Genomic DNA, 19,472 nt, shown 5'->3' with positions numbered 1-19,472 from the left:
GCTATGGCTAACCCAAGGCCATTCCAGCAGCAGGAGGGGGGAAGGAGAGATGGAAAGAAAGCAACTTTAATTTTAATGAGTTCTGCAAGCCTTTGGCTGGCTTGGAGAAGTTATTTAAAGAGACAAATGCCCTCTGTAAGCTGGCCAATGGGGTTGTGGGGGCTTCAAGAGCCACACAATGTGTGTGAAAGAGCCACATGTCGCTCCCGAGCCACAGTTTGGCCACCCCTGATCTAAAGAAATAGAAAGCAACCCTTTCCTCCCCTGTTTGAAACACGACGCTGGACAGTAGGGACCAGTGGCTTGCTGTTTCTATGCACCTGGTCATTCACGGCAAGCAGAAACCTCCCTAGCAACAGAGGAGTGCGGGCAGTAGATTGCTGAGGAACAGTGTAGCGTGTGTGTTTGTGTGTGTCGGGGGGGTGGTGGAGGTGGCAATGGAATTTGAGGAGGGGGGGTGGCGAATGCAAGGGAAGGGGGAGGCTGGAGAGAGAGGAGGAACCGCCCTGCCTAGGCATTGGCAAGCAAGGCGCCGCCCAGCAGCCAGGCGAGGCGAGCGCGAGAAGATGTAGCTCGGCCGAGGAAGAGGGGGATGTAGGGCAGGGCAGCCAGCCGTCCAATGGCGCTGCTGGGCCGCTGGGCGCGGCGCTGGCCCTGGCCGTGCAACCTGCTCGTCTACGGGGGTCTCTTCGCGGCGGGCGACGCGGCTCAGCAGCGGCTCCGGCTGGACTCCCCGGACTGGCGGCAGACGCGGCACGTGGCGCTGGTGGCGCTGGCCTTCCACGGCAACTTCAGCTACCTCTGGCTCCGAGGGCTGGAGCGCCTCCTCCCCGGCCGGGCGCCGCTCGCCGTCGTGGCCAAGGTGCTCTGCGACCAGCTGGTGGGCGCCCCCGTGGCGCTCCTCGCCTTCTACACCGGTGAGTCAGGGCAGAGGGGGCCCAGCCTCGGGGGGGGGGCGGGGGATCCCCCGGAATGACAGCTGGGCTCCAGAGGTCCGCTCCCCCGGGAGAGAAGGGGGGCTTTAGAGGGTGGACGCTTAGGGCATTGCACCCCACTGAAGGGCTTGCATGATCCAGGCTCCAATCCCCAAATCTCGCGGGCTTTCCCAGCCTAGAGTAGCAGGATCCAGGCCGATGTCACCAGTTGCCATCGCAGGCTCCAGGAGCGTCACGCCAGGCTTCTGCAGGTGGGGAAAGCCGGGAGGAGGGTGGCCAAGTCCAATTCAAGAAATATCTGGGGTCTTTAAAGGTGGAGCCAGGAGCAAGGGTGGGGCAAGCCCAATTGAACTCCAAAGGGAGTTCTGGCCATCACTTTTCAAGGGACAGCACACCTTTCCTCCATTGGAAATACTGGAGGATGGGGGCACCTTCTTTGGGGGTTCATAGAAATGGACCTCTTGGTCCAATCTTTTTGAAACTTGGAGGGTATTTTGGGGAGCGACGCCAGATGCTATGCTGACAATTTGGTGCCTCTATCTCAAAAAACAGCCCCCCCCCCGGAGCCCCAGATACCTGTAGATCAATTCCCCATTATACCCTATGGGAATTAGACTCCATAGGGAATAATGGAGTGCCCAGCAGACCTTTCCCCCCACCCCCACCCCGCTTTCTGATGACCCTGAAGTGGGAGGAGGGCCTCCAAACTGGGAGATCCCCTGCCCACCCCCACCCCCCCAGGATTAAGCAACCAACAGAGAATCATGGAAAAATGGAGCAGCGAGAAGTAACAACAACCTCCGCGAAAAACCAGCCTCGAAAATAGTTACAAATAGCATCAGTGCTTTATAAATGGAAACCAAACAATAATATAAAGTGAAATCAATCACTAAAGACAAACAACAGCCACACCCGCCCCAAGAGTCTCAAAGGGCGACTCAACGCCAAATGAATCCAGTCATGCAATCCAGGTTGTGCTACTTGTTACTAAGAGCTCTGAAGCTATGCTCTTCTCAAGAATGTATGATGGTATTATGAAGCTTGTAGAAGCTTGCTTGTGAAACAGGGAATCTAGTACAGCCCTGTTGCGTTTTCTGTGCCTTGCTGTACAGGACTGTTTCGTCTGAATATTTGTGAAGACTTTGTGGGGCGTTGAACTCCTTAAAAGAATAACCTACCTCTACCACAACCTGGACTACACAATTGGATTCATTTGACATTGAGTCACCCTTTGAGACTCTTGGGGCGGGCGTGGCGGTTGCTTGTCTTCAGTGATTGATTTCACTTTATAGTATTATTTTGTTTCTATTTATAAAGCATCGATAGAATTGGTAACTATTTTTGAGGCTGGGTTTTTGCGGAGGTTGTTACCTTCTCGCTGCCCCACCTGGGGACTGGCAACCCTAATCAGCAGGGGCACCAGAGTTGCCAGGTCCAAGTCTAGGGAACTCCTGGAGATTTGGGGGTAGAACCAGAGGAGGAGCGGGACCACCGTGGGGTACAAGACCAAAGCCCCCATGCTCTTCAAAGAACTGGCCTCTGTAGTCTGGAGATGAGCCGTCATTCCAGGGGATTCCCCAGCTCCCACCTGGAGACTGGCATCCCTATGTCAGGGCATGCTACAGACCCCACTTTTAAAAATTACAGCTCTTTCTCTAAAGAAGGTAGTGTGGGTGGATCTCCATTTTGCTCCCTCCTCCTAACCTAGGCTGAGGAAAGGAGACCACCCTTAAAGAAAGTGGATGCTTTGGGGGGGGGGACTCTCTGGCATTGTGCCCCACTGAAGTCCCTGTTCTCCCCAGGCTCCAGCCCCCCATCTCCAGGAATTTCCCAGCCTGGATCTGGCCACCCTACCCCCCCCCCACACACACTGGGGGGCTGGCAGCCCTACAGGACAGGCACAGGACATTTCAGGATTACTGCATCTTCCTTCCAGTCCTGGGAGGTAGGTTAGATTGAGAGAGAATGGCAGGCCCAGGGCCTGCAGATGAACTTCATGGTTACTTAGGGATTTGAACCCGAGTCTCCAGAAAGCTCAACTAATCTCCTCTGGTTTGCTGCTGCCTCTTTCTGCAGAGTCTCCCTGGGCGGCCTCCCTTCCAAGTACCAACCCTGCTTAGCTTTTGAGATCTGACAAGTCTGGATTATACTGTGCTGCCTTCCCTCCCGCCTTAAAAATGACCCTGGTTTTAGTCTAGCACTGGGGTGGCCAAACTTGTCAAATGTAAGAGCCACATAGAATAAAGTCAGATGTTTGAGAGCAGGAAGGAAGGAAGGAAGGAAGGAAGGAAGGAAGGAAGGAAAATAGATGGAGAGAGGTGAAAAGAAAGCAACTTTAATTTTAATGCATTCTCCAAACCACTGGCTGGCTTGGCTTAGAAAAATAATTTAAAGAGACAAATGCCTTCTCCAAGCTGGCCAGTGGGGTGGTGGGGGCTTCGAGAGCCACACAATATGTGTGAAAGAGCCGCATGTGGCTCCTATCCCGAGCCACAGTTTGGCCACCCCTGGTCTAGCAGAAGTGTTGGGGGGGCGGGGAGAGAGACAAGCACCCACAGTAGGCTTTAGTCCATAAAAGTGTCTGCTGAAATTTTAGAAAAAAAATGTTAAATATGCTTCAAAGCTCCTGTTTGATTTCTCTGCAATGATGTCCCCTCTGTAATTTCTTCCTGTCTTGTCTCATCTGGCTAGTACGAAGGATGCCTCTGAGCAAGCACAGAGTGCCCTGCCAGGCTAGCAAACGGCCATAGAGAAGATTCTCCTTCCAAACTCTGTTGTGCTCTCTCTCTGTCTCTCACTGGGTGGTTTCACACAGGAGATTTGCCCCAACCTAGCCCCGCCTCCCATTCGGATTAAAAGTGCATGATCACACGTGCACACATGGGGGCCTTTTTAAAAAAGACAACCCTTTCAGCATTGAGTCCATGGTTGAGCCGGGCTAGCAGTGTGAATGGGCAACCACTGACCTCTGCAGGGATCTGCCACTTCAGCAGGGGCTGTCTGATAGCCCATAAACGGTTCAAACTGAAGCGGGGTTTTTTTCGCAAAGGGATAAAATCATGTCAGTTTCACAGTGTGAAACCAGCCTCTCTCTCTCTCTCTCTCTCACACACACACACACACACACACACACCCTGTTGTGAAGCTGAAACCACACAATCCAACGGCCACTTGCTCAGGAGAAGGCACCACTGAGCCCTGAGGGGATTCCAAACATGCCTACCCTTAGAGATTTATTGCCTTGCTCTCCTTGTCACAAAAAGCGGGATACCCAGGGGTGCGACAAATGAACAGAATCCTCCACCGTCAGTTTGCCATGCCAACCGTGTGGTTTCCGCTCGCCCTACGGAGTAAACCCCTGCCAGCCTCCAGCATAGGCTGCTTCATCCCAGCAGAGGCTGCAAATCCCCAAGAGGCCGATTTCTGCAAGGAATTACCACATTGCAGAGGCTCAGGAAATCTCTTGATCTTCTTGCTGATATAGACGCCTTCACAAGATACAGGGTAGTATTCGTTTCCCAAGCGACAAAGTTATGTCACACACTGCTGTTCCTTTTGCTAGAGCCTGTTTGGACTCTACTAAACTTTTTTTGCAATGGCTGAGTCTCAGGACAGATGAAACCCAACCAAAATATGTTGTGCACCACCCTGAGCCCTTTGGGGGAGGGTAGCAGGAGGAGTAGCAATAATAATAGCAGTACTCGTAGTCACAGAGAGCCCCACGGCGCAGAGCGGTAAAGCTGCAGTACTGCAGTCTGAGCTCTCTGCTCACAATCTGTGTTCGATCCTAGCGGAAGCTGGGCTCAGGTAGCTGGCTCAAGGTTGACTCAGCCTTCCAAGGTTGGTCAAATGAGTCCCCAGCCTTGCTGGGGGGGGGGGGGAGTGTAGATGACTGGGGAAGGCAATGGCAAACTGCCCCGTTAAAAAGTCTGCCGTGAAAATGTCGTGATGCGACGTCACCCCAGAGTCAGAAACGACTGGTGCTTGCACAGGGGACTACCTTTAACTTTTAGTAGTAACAACCCAGATCGAGAACTTTCTTGCTATGCCAGAGCTCAAGCCTGAAACAAATGAAGCCATCATAAAGAACAGGGGTCTTTTGATCATGTGCAGAGTGTAGGGTTACCAGCCTCCAGGTGGGGCTAGGAGATTTTCTGCTTTTACAGTTGATCTCCAACTGGCAGAGATCAGCTCCCCTGGAGAAAACGGCTGCTCTGAAGGGTGGTCTCTGTGGCATTGTACTCTGCTGAGGCCCCTCCCCTCCCCTTCCCAGACCCCACCCTCTCCTGGCTCCACTCCCAAAGGCTTCAGGGATTTTCCAACAGAGACCTGGCAACAGTAGCAGAGTGCCTTTAGCTCAGTCCTGGGTCACACACACACGAGACGGTGGCAGAATGAAGTTCCCTTTCAGACTGGAGAGGAACACGACTCCGACTTTGTGGTCTTGTTTTATTGTATTGTTGAATGGTATGCATACTGCTGCGATGGTGTTGTTTTGAATTGTGCAATCCAACTTGAGTTTTAGTTAAACAGGCAGGCTATAAACCAGGGGTGGCCAAATTTGCTTAATGTAAGAGCCACATAGGATAAACATCAGATGTTCGAGAGCCACAAGACAGGAAGGCAGGCAGGCAAAATAAATGAGGAAGAGAGGGAAAGAAAGCAACTTTAACTTTAGATGCATTCTCCAAGCCACTAACTGGCTTGGCTTGGAGAAATGATTCAAAGCAGACCAAGAGGGCAGTGGGGGCTTCAAGAGCCGCACAATATATGTCAAAGAGCCACAGTTTGGCCACCCCTGCTATAAACTAGGTAAGTAAATAGATACATTGATATCAATCCAATTTTGTCCTGTCTTTACCCCAAAGAGCTGAGGTGAGGAATATGGTTCTTCTCCCATCTTGTCCCAACACCAGCCCTTTGAGGCAGATCACATTGAGGGGGTGGGGAGTTGCCGAAGGTCAATCCTCCATCGCCCAGGCCCCAGCCCAGTGTTCTAAAGCAGGGCCAAACTGGATCCACAGTGTGCTGCTCAAGCATTATTTACTTGCTGCTGACCAGCTGCCTCTTTAAAGACTGGACTACAAAAGGGGGGAGCTGATTATAGATACGCCCCCCCCCCCCATGGATTGATTGATTTTCTTCATTTATTTGAGTGGGAGGCAGATACCCACCAACTGCATGAAAGCATTGCATTTTGTCAACCATGTATTAGAATCATAGAGTTGGAAGGGGCACCCAGGGGCATCTAGTCCAACCCCCTGCGCAATGCAGGAAATTCACAAATACCTCCCCCTAAATTCACAGGATCTTCACAGGGAGGTGGTGGGCTCTCCTTCCTTGGAGGTTTTTCAACAGAGGCTAGATGGCCATCTGACAGCAATGAAGATCTTGTGAATTTAGGGGGAGGTATTTGTGAGTTTCCTGCATTGTGCAGGGGGTTGGACTAGATGACCCTAGAGATCCCTTCCAACTCTATAATTCTATGATTCATTGCTGTCAGATGGCCTTCTAGCCTCTGTTTAAAAACCTCCAAGGAAGGAGAGCCCACCACCTCCTGAGGAAGCCTGTTGCACTGTTCTTAAGTTCTTTCCAGATGCATAGGCCCACGTCAGGCCATTCCCCCAAATTTGTTAAAGGAGATTATTTTAACTGGCAATTATGTAGTTACTGGATTTCTCTCTCCTTCCATCCTGTTCCTTAAAGGGAGCTGATTGTGTGCTTGCTATGGGGAAATACCACCCCCCAAACCTTTTTCCGTGATAGATAAGACTCTGAGATTCAGAGTATAGGGTGGGGTATAAATCCAGTATCATCTTCTTTGCAGAGATACAAGGGAAAAGTCATTTAAAAAAAATGAAAGCTAGGAATCCACAGTGTTTGTTGCCCCTGTTGTTAAGAGGACATAATGATATGCTAGTGCTGATTTTTAAAAAAAATTGCAGAAGTCCTACTGCTAATGTGCTTTATCTCTAGCTGCACGAGCAACAGGGAAGTCGCAAAAGCCCCTCCTGTGTGTGGAAACGGACAGAGAAGGAAATGTAAAGCACACAGTGTCCACTGTGCGCAGATTGGCCTGGATAGTTTGGTAGTGAGCAGGGCCGTGCTAGGCTTTCAGGTGCCCTAGGCGAATCACCCCCATTATTAAAAATATATAGGGAAAATGAAGAGCATCAAACTTGAAACTTTTCACATTTTTAATTTACTGATTGTTAATTTTGATTTTTTTAAAAAAAAAAATGTGATATGTTATTTAAAAAGGTGCGAATAAGTGCTTGCCAGCAACGCCAGGAAGGAGGGTGATGAGATAGGATGAGATGTGAGACCAAGTCGCACATTGGGGAGAGGGGGTGGCTTGGCTTTGTTGAGGGAGAAGACAAGGGGACAGCGGTCAGGAGCCAGAGTCATGCATCTGGGAGGGGGCACCCAGTGGTGTACCCTAGACCAGGTGGCACCCTAGGCGACTGCCTACTTTGCCTACCGCCACGCACCGGCCCTGGTAGGGAGCTAACCTGGGGCAGTGCTTCGGGTGTCATGCTGGTATCTGGAGACCAACATTTGAATTCCCCCTCTGCCGTGGAAGCCTGCTGACTGACCTTGGGCCAGTCACGCCCTTACAGCTTAACCTAATTCGCAGGGTTGTTGTGAGGATAAAGCAGATGAGGGGAGAACAAGGCAGTCCCTGGTGGAGAGAGAGGCGGGGTAGAAATGATGCAAATAAATAATAAATTTGAATTTTGGTGCAAGTGCAATAGATTAAAAAGGGGTCGGGGAATTGTAGAATAAGGTGGCTTGTTTATTGTGGCTTGCATCATTGGATCAACAGTTCCATCTGTCTGTGTTTAACCTCAGACTTCTGTCTTAAGAAAGACACTGCAACGTCTCTGCATGTCAGGGAGTTTTTTCCCTGGGGGGACATGGTGGAACAGAGTTCCGGAATCTCTTTGTGGAAACAAAATTCTCAAAAAATGTTTAAAAGTTCAAGAGGGGCACCCACGTGTTTCTCCTTCATTTCCCTCTTGAGAGCTCTGGCACCTCTTCTTCCAGGGGAAAAAACTCCTGCTGCGTGTTACAAATGGAAGATGAAATTTCAGATAAGTGTGCTGAGTATTGTTTCTTAAAAAATTGTCACTAGGCATGAGCATGCTTCAAGGGAAAGAAGATATTTTCTTAGACTGCAGACAGAAATTTTGGAACACATATAAGGTGAGTCTAACAGCATTTTTATGTGCTTTCATTATTTAATTTTAGAACCATCTGGGAACCCATTATTTAATTTTAGAACCATCATTGAAAGCCTTCAGTTTGTCCTCGGTTATGCAGTAGCGTGCAGTTTCTCACAGCTGTATTTGCCAAGAAGACTGGTTCTCCCCTAGGCCTATATGCCTCTCACTAGGCCCTGTGATTAGGGTTGCCAAGTCCAATTCAAGAAATATCTGGGGACTTTGGGGGTGGAGCCAGGAGACTTTGGGGGTGGAGCCAGGAGACATTGGGGCAGAGCCAAGAGCAAGGGTGTGACAAGCATAATTGAACTCCAAGGGAGTTCTGGCCATCACATTTAAAGGGACAGCACACCTTTTTAAATGTCTTCCTTCCATAGGAAATAATGAAGGATAGGGGCACCTTCTTTTGGGGCTCATAGAATTGGACCCCCTGGTCCAATCGTTTTGAAACTTGGGGGCTACTTTGGGGAGAGGCACTAAATACTATATGGGATATTTGGTGCCTCTACCTCAAAAAACAGCTCCCCCAGAGCCCCCAAAACCTCCAGATCAATTCCCCATTATACCCTATGAGAATCGATCTCCACATAGGGAATAATGAAGTGCCCAGCAGACATTCCCCACATTTCTGGCGACTCTAAAGTGAGGGATTGGCCTCTCTACTCACGAGTTGCTGCCAACTTCTTCAAAGTAACACAGATACCCCATCCCAAGAGGAAGCCTTTCAATCGGAGACTGAAGCCTCTGGAGCTGGAAACGCACATGGCCCTCTGGGGGCGGGGCTTCCCCCTGCCGGCCAGCTGACTGGGGGCGGGAAGTAGCCTGGGAAAGCTGAAGAACCCCCGCTGGGACCTGGGGATTGGCAAGCCTACCTGTGATGCAGGTTTGGTTGAGATTTGGCCACCTAAGTCTAGGACAGTATTCTAACCACTACCTCATACGGCCTCCCACTAGGTGAAAGTAAACACAGGTGTCAGTTGGGTGTTGTAGTTTAGATCAGGGGTGTTGAACTCATTCGTTAGGAGGGACGGATCTGACATAAATGGGACATTATGGGGCCAGGTCACGTGTGTCATAAAATGTAATGCCAGGTAGTGGAGATATAAACTTTATAAAGAGCACAGATAAACACAAAGATTTTTTTAAAACTTAAAATAAACTGTGCTTAAAACATTAGCACTTTTGTAATATCTTGTTTATTTAGCAGTCTCTAATAACGGACACCTCTCTTGCTCTGAGGAGCCTCAGCCAATAGAAGGAAAAGAGGTTTGGCTCAGTAGCTCTGCTGTGCAATTGAAAGAGCCTGACAAAGCAAGCAAGCTCTCCCTCTCTAGGGGAGGAGCCTCAACCAGTGGAGAAAACAGAGGTTTTGCTCTGTAGCTTTTGTGTGACTGAGCAAGCCTGGCAAAGCAAGCTGTGATGCAGAAGGAACCAAGAAACAGGGAGAAGGATGACTGCCAATTGCTCAGGGGCCTGATAGGAGCCCTCCGAGGGACTGATCCAGCCCCAGGGCTGCATGTTTGACACCTCAGGTTTAGAAACTCAGGTTTGAATCTCCCTTTGCCATGGAAGCTTGCTGGGTGACTTCACAGGGTTTTTGTGAAGATAAAAAGGAGGAGAGAAGTGTAATGGGTGCCTCTTAAGCATCTTAAAGCCACCCCCCCCCCCCCCGGGGAGAGATGCAGGGTAGAAATGAAGCAAATAATTCAATACCAACAATAGTAAAGAAAATGCATAAAAGCAGAAAGTAAGAACCAAAGTTGGAAACGTATCACCAATTTTACTGCCTGAAAATGAGAGACATATTGAAAATACTTCTTTACTTCCCTGCAAAAATTGTATGCCCTCCAGAGTTACAGTTCTGGAGCCCCTTGAGGAAGATGACCTAACAAAGAGAGCTTCATTAAGGGATACGAAAGGCTGGCAGGGCATCTAGGGAAGGTGGAGCTGCAACCACGAGGAATCCATGAATGGATAACTTCCAGCTATGGGGTGGGGGAATCCATATCAGGCTGCCAGGTAGGGGAAGAGGAGGATTAATCATTTGTCTTGTACTTTTCCTCCCAAATAACCTCTGATTTCCCCCAGGTATGCTCTTTGCCTCCTTAGGGGAAGCACACAGGTGTCCAGATGGGTTCCTGTACCTGTTCCCCGGTGGGGCAAGGAGACAGTTGAGACCCTCCCCCCCTCCACCGTGACCTCATGTCTGATTGCTCCTTCCCCCTGTGCTGCTATTTAGCTTTTTAAAAAAGGACCCCAAACACACTGAGAGTTCAGTTCATGGCTCTCCCATCATCATGGCCAGGGTTTTTTTTGTAGCAGGAACTCCTTTGCATATTAGGTCACACCCTCCTGCTTAGCCAATCCTCTACGAGCTTCAGGGCTCTTATTCCAGGGCCTCCTGTAAGCTCTTGGAGGACTGGCTACATCAGGGGTGTGTGGCCTAATATGCAAAGGAGTTCCTGTTACAAAAAAAAGCCCTGATCATGGCTAACTTTAGCTTGGAGACACTCATGTTTGGATAACTTGCACAGTGCCACGCACCTCTCAAGCAGTCTTTTTGCCACCTGGAAAAGAGTACCATATTCCTTAATATTGTGGACTTTTCCCTCATTTCTGAGAAAGGTTTCTGGCATGTTTGCAACTGCATTTCCACATCCTTCAGCTGACCTCCATCACCCCCACGGGTACGTTTAAGTAACATTCAGCTCTGAGGAAAATGTCTTTTGGAGGAGGAGAAGTCTGCAGCTGTGAAGTTAAGACCCCCTTCAGAGTCGTTTCTCATTCATAGCCAAATAAAGCATTCCTTCTTGAAGCCTTTGCTCACCTGGGAAAATGTGCTCACATCTCAAGTATCACATAATCCTTAAAGCCTGCTGCGCTGATCTTGTGTTTAAAACTTGGCAGCATAATGTCACTCAGTGGTTTTTAAAGCAGCTGGAAGAGGCAAAATAGCTTGTCCTGCCCTCTGAACTGCAGTTGAAATTGAATTGCCTCTTCCTTTCAGTGCTTAGGGAGGGATTCTGTGTTTGCATGGCAACACCTCTCCTTTCTGAACAGCTGATGCCAAAATTAAGCACCTGTTGTAAACACTGGCTTATTGAGGGTACTTTTGTCTCATGAATAATTTTAAATATACAAGGAGAGCCGAGAATCTCAAAAGAGTTTTGTTGATTCAGAACCAGGAGCTGATGTTTCTCTGTCAACCCAATGTCTCTGGGAAACTCATTAATGAGGTACAAAGACAACAACCCTCCCAGTGTATATTCACCAAACAAACCTGCTGTTTGGGGGTCTTTGCCCCTGATCATGGAGGCTCTATTTCCCTAGAACGGCTCAGCAGTCCTGCAAGGGTTTCTGCCATATGAACATATGAAGCTGCCTTATACTGAATCAGACCCTTGGTCCATCAAAGTCAGTATTGTCTCAGATAAAATACAAACCACAAGTTAGGAAAGGCACAAACAGGCATAAGAAAAGGCCTGCATGGTTAACAAACAAAGTAATGGAAGCTGTAAAAGGTAAGAAGGACTTCTTTAAGCGGTAGAAAACCAGTCAAAGTGAGATTAATAAAAGGGAACACAGGCTGTGGCAAATCAAATGCAAGACTGTGATCAGGCAGGCAGAAAGGGACTATGAGGAGCATATTGCAAAAAACATAAAGACCAACAATAAAAATTTCTTCAAATATATTAGAAGTAGGAAACCAGCCAGGGAGGCAGTGGGGCCCTTGGATGACCATGGGGCAAAAGGATTACTGAAGGAGGATAGGGAAATGGCTGAGAAGCTGAATGCATATTTTGCCTCCATCTTCACTGTGGAAGATGAGAACTTTTTGCCCGCCCCAGAACCACTAATTTTGGAAGGGGTGTTGAAAGTCCTGAGTCAGATTGAGGTGACAAAAGAGGAGGTCCTACAACTGATAGACGAATTAAAAACTAATAAGTCAATGGGTCCGGATGGCATACAAAGTTGAACTTGTGGATCTTCTAACAAAAATCTGTAATCTTTCATTGAAATCTGCCTCCGTTCCTGAGGACTGGAAGGTAGCAAATGTCACCCCTATCTTTAAAAAGGGTTCCAGAGGAGATCCGGGAAATTACAGGCTAGTTAGTCTGACTTCAATACCAGGAAAGTTGGTAGAAACAATTATCAAGGACAGAATGAGTAGGCACATTGATGAACACGGGTTATTGAGGAAGACTCAGCATGGGTTCTGTAAGGGAAGATCTTGCCTCACTAACCTGTTACATTTCTTTGAGGGGATGAACAAACATGTGGACAAAGGAGACCCGATAGATGTTGTTTATCTTGACTTCCAGAAAGCTGTTGATAAAGTTCCTCATCAAAGGCTCCTTAGAAAGCTTGAGAGTCATGGAGTAAAAGGACAGGTCCTCTTGTGGATCAAAAACTGGCTGAGTAATAGGAAGCAGAGAGTGAGTATAAATGGGCAGTCTTCACAGTGGAGGACGGTAAGCAGTGGGGTGCTGCAGGGCTCGGTACTGGGTCGCATGCTCTTTAACTTGTTCATTAAAAAAAAAAAATTGTTCATAAATGATTTAGAGTTGGGAGTGAGCAGTGAAGTGGCCAAGTTTGCGGATGACACTAAATTGTTCAGGGTGATGAGAACCAGAGAGGATTGTGAGGAACTCCAAAGGGATCTGTTGAGGCTTGGTGAGTGGGTGTCAACGTGGCAGATGCGGTTCATTGTGGCCAAGTGCAAAGTAATGCACATTGGGGCCAAGAATCCCAGCTACAAATACAAGTTGATGGGGTGTGAACTGGCAAAGACTGACCAAGAGAGAGATCTTGGGGTCTTGGTGATAACTCACTGAAAATGTCAAGACAGTGTGCGTTTGCAATAAAAAAGGCCAACGCCATGCTGGGAATTATTAGGAAGGGAACTGAAAACAAATCAGCCAGTATCATAATGCCCCTGTATAAATCGATGGTGCAGTCTCATTTGGAGTACTGTGTGCAGTTCTGGTCGCCGCACCTCAAAAAGGATATTACAGCATTGGAGAAAGTCCAGAAAAGGGCAACTAGAATGATTAAAGGGCTGGAACACTTTCCCTATGAAGAAAGGTTGAAACGCTTGGGGCTCTTTAGCTTGGAGAAATGTCGACTCCGGGGTAACATGATAGAGGTTTACAAGATAATGCATGGGATGGAGAAAGTAGAGAAAGAAGTACTTTTATCCCTTTCTCACAATACAAGAACTCGTGGGCATTCGATGAAATTGCTGAAGCAGACAGGTTAAAACGGATAAAAGGAAGTCCTTCTTCACCCAAAGGGTGATTAACGTGAAATTCACTGCCACATGAGGTGGTGGCGGCTACAAGCATAGCCACCTTCAAGAGGGGGTTAGATAAAAATATGGAGCAGAGGTCCGTCAGTGGCTATTAGCCACAGTGTGTATATGTGTATATATATAATTTTTTTTGGCCAATGTGTGCCACAGAGTGTTGGACTGGATGGGCCATTGGCCTGATCTAAGATGGCTTCTCTTATGTTCTTATGTCTACTCAGATTGCTAGCAGCTCTCCAGGGTCTCAAGCTGAGATTTTTCACGCCTATTTGTCTGGACACTTTTTAGTTGGAGATGCCGGGGATTGAACCTGGGACCTTCTGCTTACCAAGCAGATGCTCTACCACTGAGCCACTGTCCCTCTTTCTTTTTCACACCATCACCTGTCCCCCTCTGGATTTAAAGAAACTGTTCACTGAGCAAAGAAGTATTTTAATTTCTCTTTAATTTACTGCCAAGCAATCTACTTTTGGTGACACTGACTGTTAGAAGAAACAGGGGGAAACTTCACTCTGTCCACCTTCTCCACACTAGGCCCTATTTTATAGTTATTCAAAGCATTCTTCCCCTACTTTCTATAGGAGTATGATAAAATTATCTTTTCCTTTTTTTGCAGACTGGGCTGATGTACTGGCCTTTTGTGCAGGTGAGTTTCAGATCAGTGTTCCTTCTGCCCTGGCTAAAAAAATTACAAATGAGAGAAAGGGGAAAACAGACTCAACCCAAAATATATTGATATTGCTGCAAGGGTCAAGCTACTTCATATGAACTATTATCCATCCATCCATCCATCCATCCATCCATCCATCCATCCATCCATCCATCCATCCATCCATCCATCCATCCATCCATCCATCCATCCATCCATCCATCTATCTATCTATCTATCTATCTATCTATCTATCTATCTATCTATCTATCTATCTATCTATCTATCTATCTATCTATCATCTATCTATCATCTATCTATCTATCATCTATCTATCTATCATCTATCTATCCATCTATCTTCCATCTATCTATCTATCTGTCCTCTGTCTGTCATCATCATCATCGTCTGTCTGTCTGCCTGCCTGCCTACCTACCTACCTACCTACACTGGGGGGTGGTCTGGCCAAACTTGCTTAACATAAGAGCCACATAGAATAAATGTCAGATGTTTGAGAGCTGCAAAGAAGGAAGGAAGGAAGATGGGAGAAGGGAGGTAGAGGTAGAAAGAAAGCAACTTTTAAAATGCATTCTCCAAGCCGCCAGCTGGCTTGATTTGGAGAAGTGATTTAAAGAGAGAAATGGCTTCTCCAAGCCAGCTGATGGAGCAGTGGGGGTTTCAAGAGCCACACGATATGTGTGAAAGAGCCACGTGTGGCTCCCGAGCCACAGTTTGACCACCATTGGTGTACAGAATGGCAGAGATTAAAAGCATGAGGTGTAGATACCAGAGTGCATAGAACATCAGCATGACTTTTATATAAGCTGTAGTAATTCCACATACAAAGTTGATGATTTCACAAACACAATTGATGGATATATCAAGTGATCAACAAGACCATAGAAGCTGAAACGTATATGGTCTTGCTGGTCATTTGATATAGTCATCAACTGTGAATGTCAAGGTACTACAGCTTATGCAAAGCTCATTTTGACGTTCCATGCAGTCTGATATTCAGACTTTAAGCTTTTAAGCTTCACTATTGTGCACATCATATATTAAACATATATTTTGGTAACATTTCATGTGAGGTAGCAATAAAGAAATTACAAACCACATGATTTATTTTGATACACAGAATAGCCAGTGCCTGTATATCTTTGCGTGTAGAACTCTGGAAAAGGCAAGTCGCTAGGGCAGGGGTGTCCAAACTTGCTTAAGAGCCACATAGAATAAATGTCAGATGTTTGAGAGCCGCAAGACAGGGAGGAAGGGAGAGAAATAGACGGAAGGGAGAGGTGGAAAGAAAGCAACTTTAAATGCATTCTCCAAGCCAGCTGATGGGGCAGTGGGAGCTTTGAGAGCCACACAGTATGTGTGAAAGAGGCACATGTGGCTCCCAGGCTGCAGTTTGGCCACCCCTGCACAAGGGGATACTGTCCAGGTCTTGCACTGGGTTAGAATAAAAGTTCACACACTCTGGATTACTTACTTCATATTCAAGCTAAATCATACATTCCGCCAGAGATACTTAGAGAGAAAGCTTTGTACAAAAGCTGAGAGTAGTGGTTGTTGTGTGGATAAAATGGGGGTGGGGAAACCATGCGTGCCACCCTGAATGGAGGGTGGGCTTAAAAACACGCTAGATAAATACAAAGATTACAGGATATTTCCCTGGTTTGTTAACTTTGCTTTCTTCCCAAACAGCTGTCCAACTTCAGCCTGGTCCCTGTGTACCTGAGGACTGCATACATTGGACTGTGTGGTTTTGTCTGGATGGCTTTCCTGTGCTTTTCACAACAATGTGGGGATGGCACTGTAAAATCTGCTTTAAGGCTGTTCCAGGAAGAGAAGGCCAACATGGATGACAAATCACTGGAGAAATGAAGAGGTCATTGTCACAAAGCGTTCATCACTCATCAAAGTCCAGATGTTGTGGGGCATGGCGTTGAATCGAGAAATGGCGGATGCCTAATTCCGTCTCTCCTTACCAACTGTTCCTACTGCTAGATTGTAGCCTTTTTGCAATGATTTGCCATCCCAACAGTGGGGAAATTGAGGAGAAATAAATTTGGATCTCCTCAGCAAAATTCCAAGATGGTTCAGAACTGGTCTATGAACCTCTGCTTTGCTGAAAAATTCTCTATAAAGAGCATTCTTCAAAAGGTTGTTCCCCTTGCTTTGCTGTGTTATGAAGTCAGTAAAATGTGTTTAGTTGATGCTGCTAGCTCTTCAGAGCAATAACCAGAATCATCCTAATGTTCTGGGTCTGTTTTCTCAATAGACTTTGCGTTCTTTACATTCCCCTCACCCTTTCATTTTCTGAATTGCTGGGGAATTTCTCCTTTGGCAACACTTCATTCTGTTGTTTTTATATCCCTGGGAAACAAATTGTGGTTGTTTCATAGCCAGTTACTTCCATTTGGTATTTAATGGTTGATTTAACCACAGATACCTAATACTTCAGAGTGGCAATGTTGCCAACAAAAGGGACTCTGGTAGCATCAGTTTTTTAGTTCTATACATATGTATAAGGAGGCATGTCGCAATGATGAAGTGCCTCTTGATCTGGTGAGGGGTCTGGAGACCAAGTCCTATGAAGAAAGGCTGAGGGAGCTGGGTATGTTTAGCCTGGAGAGAAGATGACTGAGAGGTGATATGATCACCATCTTCAAGTACTCAAAGGGCTGTCTTATGTCTCAACTCTGTTTCACTACAAAAATGAGCAGAAGCAAGCCTAAGGCAGGAAGCAAACATGGCGTCGAGCCTCACTTTAGCTACAGAAATGTCACCTGAAGAACCTCTATCTACGCAAACTCTACTAACACTTCTGAAGTCCTCCTTGGAAGGAATGGAGCCTGTTTTATCTGAATGAAATGTCTTGCTTGTTAAAACCGCTGGCAGACCAATTACAAGAAATCAAAGTTTCCCTGACAGAAACAACACAACTTTAAATCTGGGGCTTACCTTGCAAGAAGAAAATTGGTCATTGCAACACAGAGTTTTCCAGTTGAAGGAAAAGATTTTAATCCTAGACAACTTGGCAAGACAGGGAAATCTGAAATTTAGGGGATTGGAAGAGGGCTCAGAAGCCTCCACAAACCTTATTTATGATTTTTTATGAGTAATTGGATCACTTCCAAGCTGAAAGTAGAAGATGGAATCAGTCCAATTATAACTAAGCCTTCTTGTACAGAGAAACTGAAAAATTAAAATAGATGTTGCCCAAGAGATGTGTTGGTCTTTTTTGCTGATTTTAGAGTGAGGAGAAGGATTTTGGAAGCAGTGAGAAAATGAGATTTGCTGTTTTTTCAAGGCACAAAAAATTAGTTTATCCTGACATTCCTGTAGAAGCATCCCAGGCACACAAAGCGTTCAAACCAGTCACTTTGAAACTACAAGAAGCTAACTGCAAACACCATTGGATCACTCCTGGAAAGTTGGCAAGATGATGGCCATTCACCAAGGGCACCAGCTTGTGGCCACGGACAAGGAAGCAGGCTCAACTATTCTGCAAACCTTGTGACCCGGACCTGACAAGAAGGATCCGTAAATGTAAACTGCCTTTTTCAAACACACCAAGAAAGGAGAGCAGGATCCCAATCCAAACTACAACTTAATTTTATTTAATTGTATTTGCAAAGCCAAACAAAAATGTAAGTCACCAGGATGGAGAGCAGTGGAGAAAAAACAAAATTCTGCCAGTAAACGGATTCCTTTATTTGGGTTAAACAGCACATTTAATTGGATATCTCATTTGTAGTGCAGTACAGTTTGATTACTAAAGATGAGAGAGAGTGGAGGGAATGGGTGGGAATTGGAGCTCCAGTTTATTATTTTTTTTGTTCTGTTTCCCCTTTGAAAGTTGATAGGCTTGATAAATCTGATTGTTAGAAAATCGGACCTTCTGGGAAGTGGTCAGTAGCGATTTTGGTGCAGAAGGTTTAAAGTACATAGAAATTAATAGTATTTCATTAAGTCCTTATAGATAGGAGAGGTTTAATTTTCTCCGTTCAGTTCTTTCTGGTTCATATTTATTAGGGATAGAGACAGCAGAGAGGCTGATAGTTCTCAGTTCTCACCTTTCTCAGTTCCTTTTTAAATTCTTGATGCTATAGTTAGGCAGTTTGGTTAATTTGGTGAAGTTATTTCAAAGTTCATAGCCTAATAGGAAGTTTAATTGTTTTAACATAAAGTGGAGAGCAAAAGTGATTTTAAGTACTAAGAAAGTTTCCTTAAAATTACCTGTTTCTTATACCATTGTTAGAATTACTTTTCAACACAAAAATGACAAATGACTCTAAAATAATGACTTTGAATGTCAGAAGGTTAAATAACTGGGCTTTTTTTGGTAGAAAAAGCCCAGCAGGAACTCATTTGCATATTAGCCACACCCCCTGACATCACCATTGTTTCACACAGGGCTTTTTGTAGAACAAACCCAGCAGGAACTTATTTGCATATTAGGCCACACAACCTGATGCCAAACCAGCCGGAACTGCATTCCTGTGCATTATTGTTAAAAAATAAAAAGCCCCATTAAATAATAAAATGAAAGCAAAACATATTACTACTCAGATTCTTCAGTTCCATTCTGACATATTGTTCATCCAAGAATCACACATAAAAACCTCACCCTTACTGGTGCTAAAAACATCCAGTTTCCAGTTCGTGGCTCATCCAAAGCCCACAGAGGGGCAACCTTAATATCTAGAACACTTTGGTTTACTCTGCAAGCCATACAGATTAGTCCCCAGGGTGGGTTTAGTTTTTATAAAAGGGATGCTGGATGGCCAGATTATCACAATGGGCTGAATATATGCCCCAAATTCAACACAGATTTCTTTCCTTGATCAAATCTTTACAAAACCGAATGACTTTAGAGAAGATAAATTACTGCTTTTTTGGGGGGGGGGAGGGGAATCTAAATTTTATAGTCAGTCACTCATTAGACAGATGCAATGTAAAATACGGTGCTTTGAAAAAACTAAAGGGAGAGACAGAACTAAGCCATCGTCTCCAAAAATATGGCTTGTGTGATATGTAGCATGCAACCCATCAAACAGAATGGGACTATACATTTTTTTCCCTAGACTTGGCATATACTTGAGAATTGATTATATTTTAATCTCCCAGACCTTAGTTGATAGGGTGTTAAACTGGGAAATTGGTGTAAGAACTTGGTCTGACCATGTGCCTATTACTTGCACTTTTTGTAGACTTCATATTGAATGTACAGACACGAGATGGGTGTTGAATGAGAATTTTATTGCAGGATGATCTTGAACAGGGGTGGCCAAACTTGCTTAACATAAGAGCCACAGAGAATAAATATCAGATGTTTGAGAGCCTCAAGA

General features: G+C 46.0%; 2 protein-coding genes across 3 annotated transcripts in view; one reads left to right on the top strand and one right to left on the bottom strand.

Annotated features, from left to right (window-relative positions):
• Positions 1-19,472, bottom strand: part of MARF1 (meiosis regulator and mRNA stability factor 1) — a 539,974-nt gene that overhangs the window by 365,034 nt on the left and 155,468 nt on the right. The window lies entirely within an intron of this gene.
• On the top strand, positions 620-16,022 carry MPV17L (MPV17 mitochondrial inner membrane protein like). Of its 2 annotated transcripts, XM_060260582.1 has the most exons (4): positions 620-917; positions 8,071-8,141; positions 14,083-14,112; positions 15,823-16,022. In XM_060260582.1, exons 1-4 carry the CDS (start codon positions 620-622, stop codon positions 16,000-16,002), a joined length of 579 nt encoding a protein of 192 aa, XP_060116565.1. In that variant the 3' UTR covers positions 16,003-16,022. The 2 variants fall into 2 exon arrangements, with proteins under 2 accessions (XP_060116565.1, XP_060116566.1); XM_060260583.1 differs by lacking the exon at positions 14,083-14,112.

Source organism: Heteronotia binoei, chromosome 20 (genome assembly GCF_032191835.1).
Source record: "Heteronotia binoei isolate CCM8104 ecotype False Entrance Well chromosome 20, APGP_CSIRO_Hbin_v1, whole genome shotgun sequence".
Classification (NCBI taxonomy): Eukaryota; Metazoa; Chordata; class Lepidosauria; order Squamata; family Gekkonidae; genus Heteronotia; species Heteronotia binoei.
This window is presented reverse-complemented; position numbering and strand designations above follow the sequence as displayed.

What these genes read in the sequence shown, in the direction of transcription:
- MPV17L (XM_060260582.1), top strand. Translation starts at nt 620, where the DNA reads ATGGCGCTGCTGGGCCGCTGGGCGCGGCGCTGGCCCTGGCCGTGCAAC. An exon ending in GCTCCTCGCCTTCTACACCG is followed by an intron (nt 918 to 8,070) that starts GTGAGTCAGGGC and finishes AATTGTCACTAG; the next exon opens with GCATGAGCATGCTTCAAGGG. An exon ending in AATTTTGGAACACATATAAG is followed by an intron (nt 8,142 to 14,082) that starts GTGAGTCTAACA and finishes CTTTTTTTGCAG; the next exon opens with ACTGGGCTGATGTACTGGCC.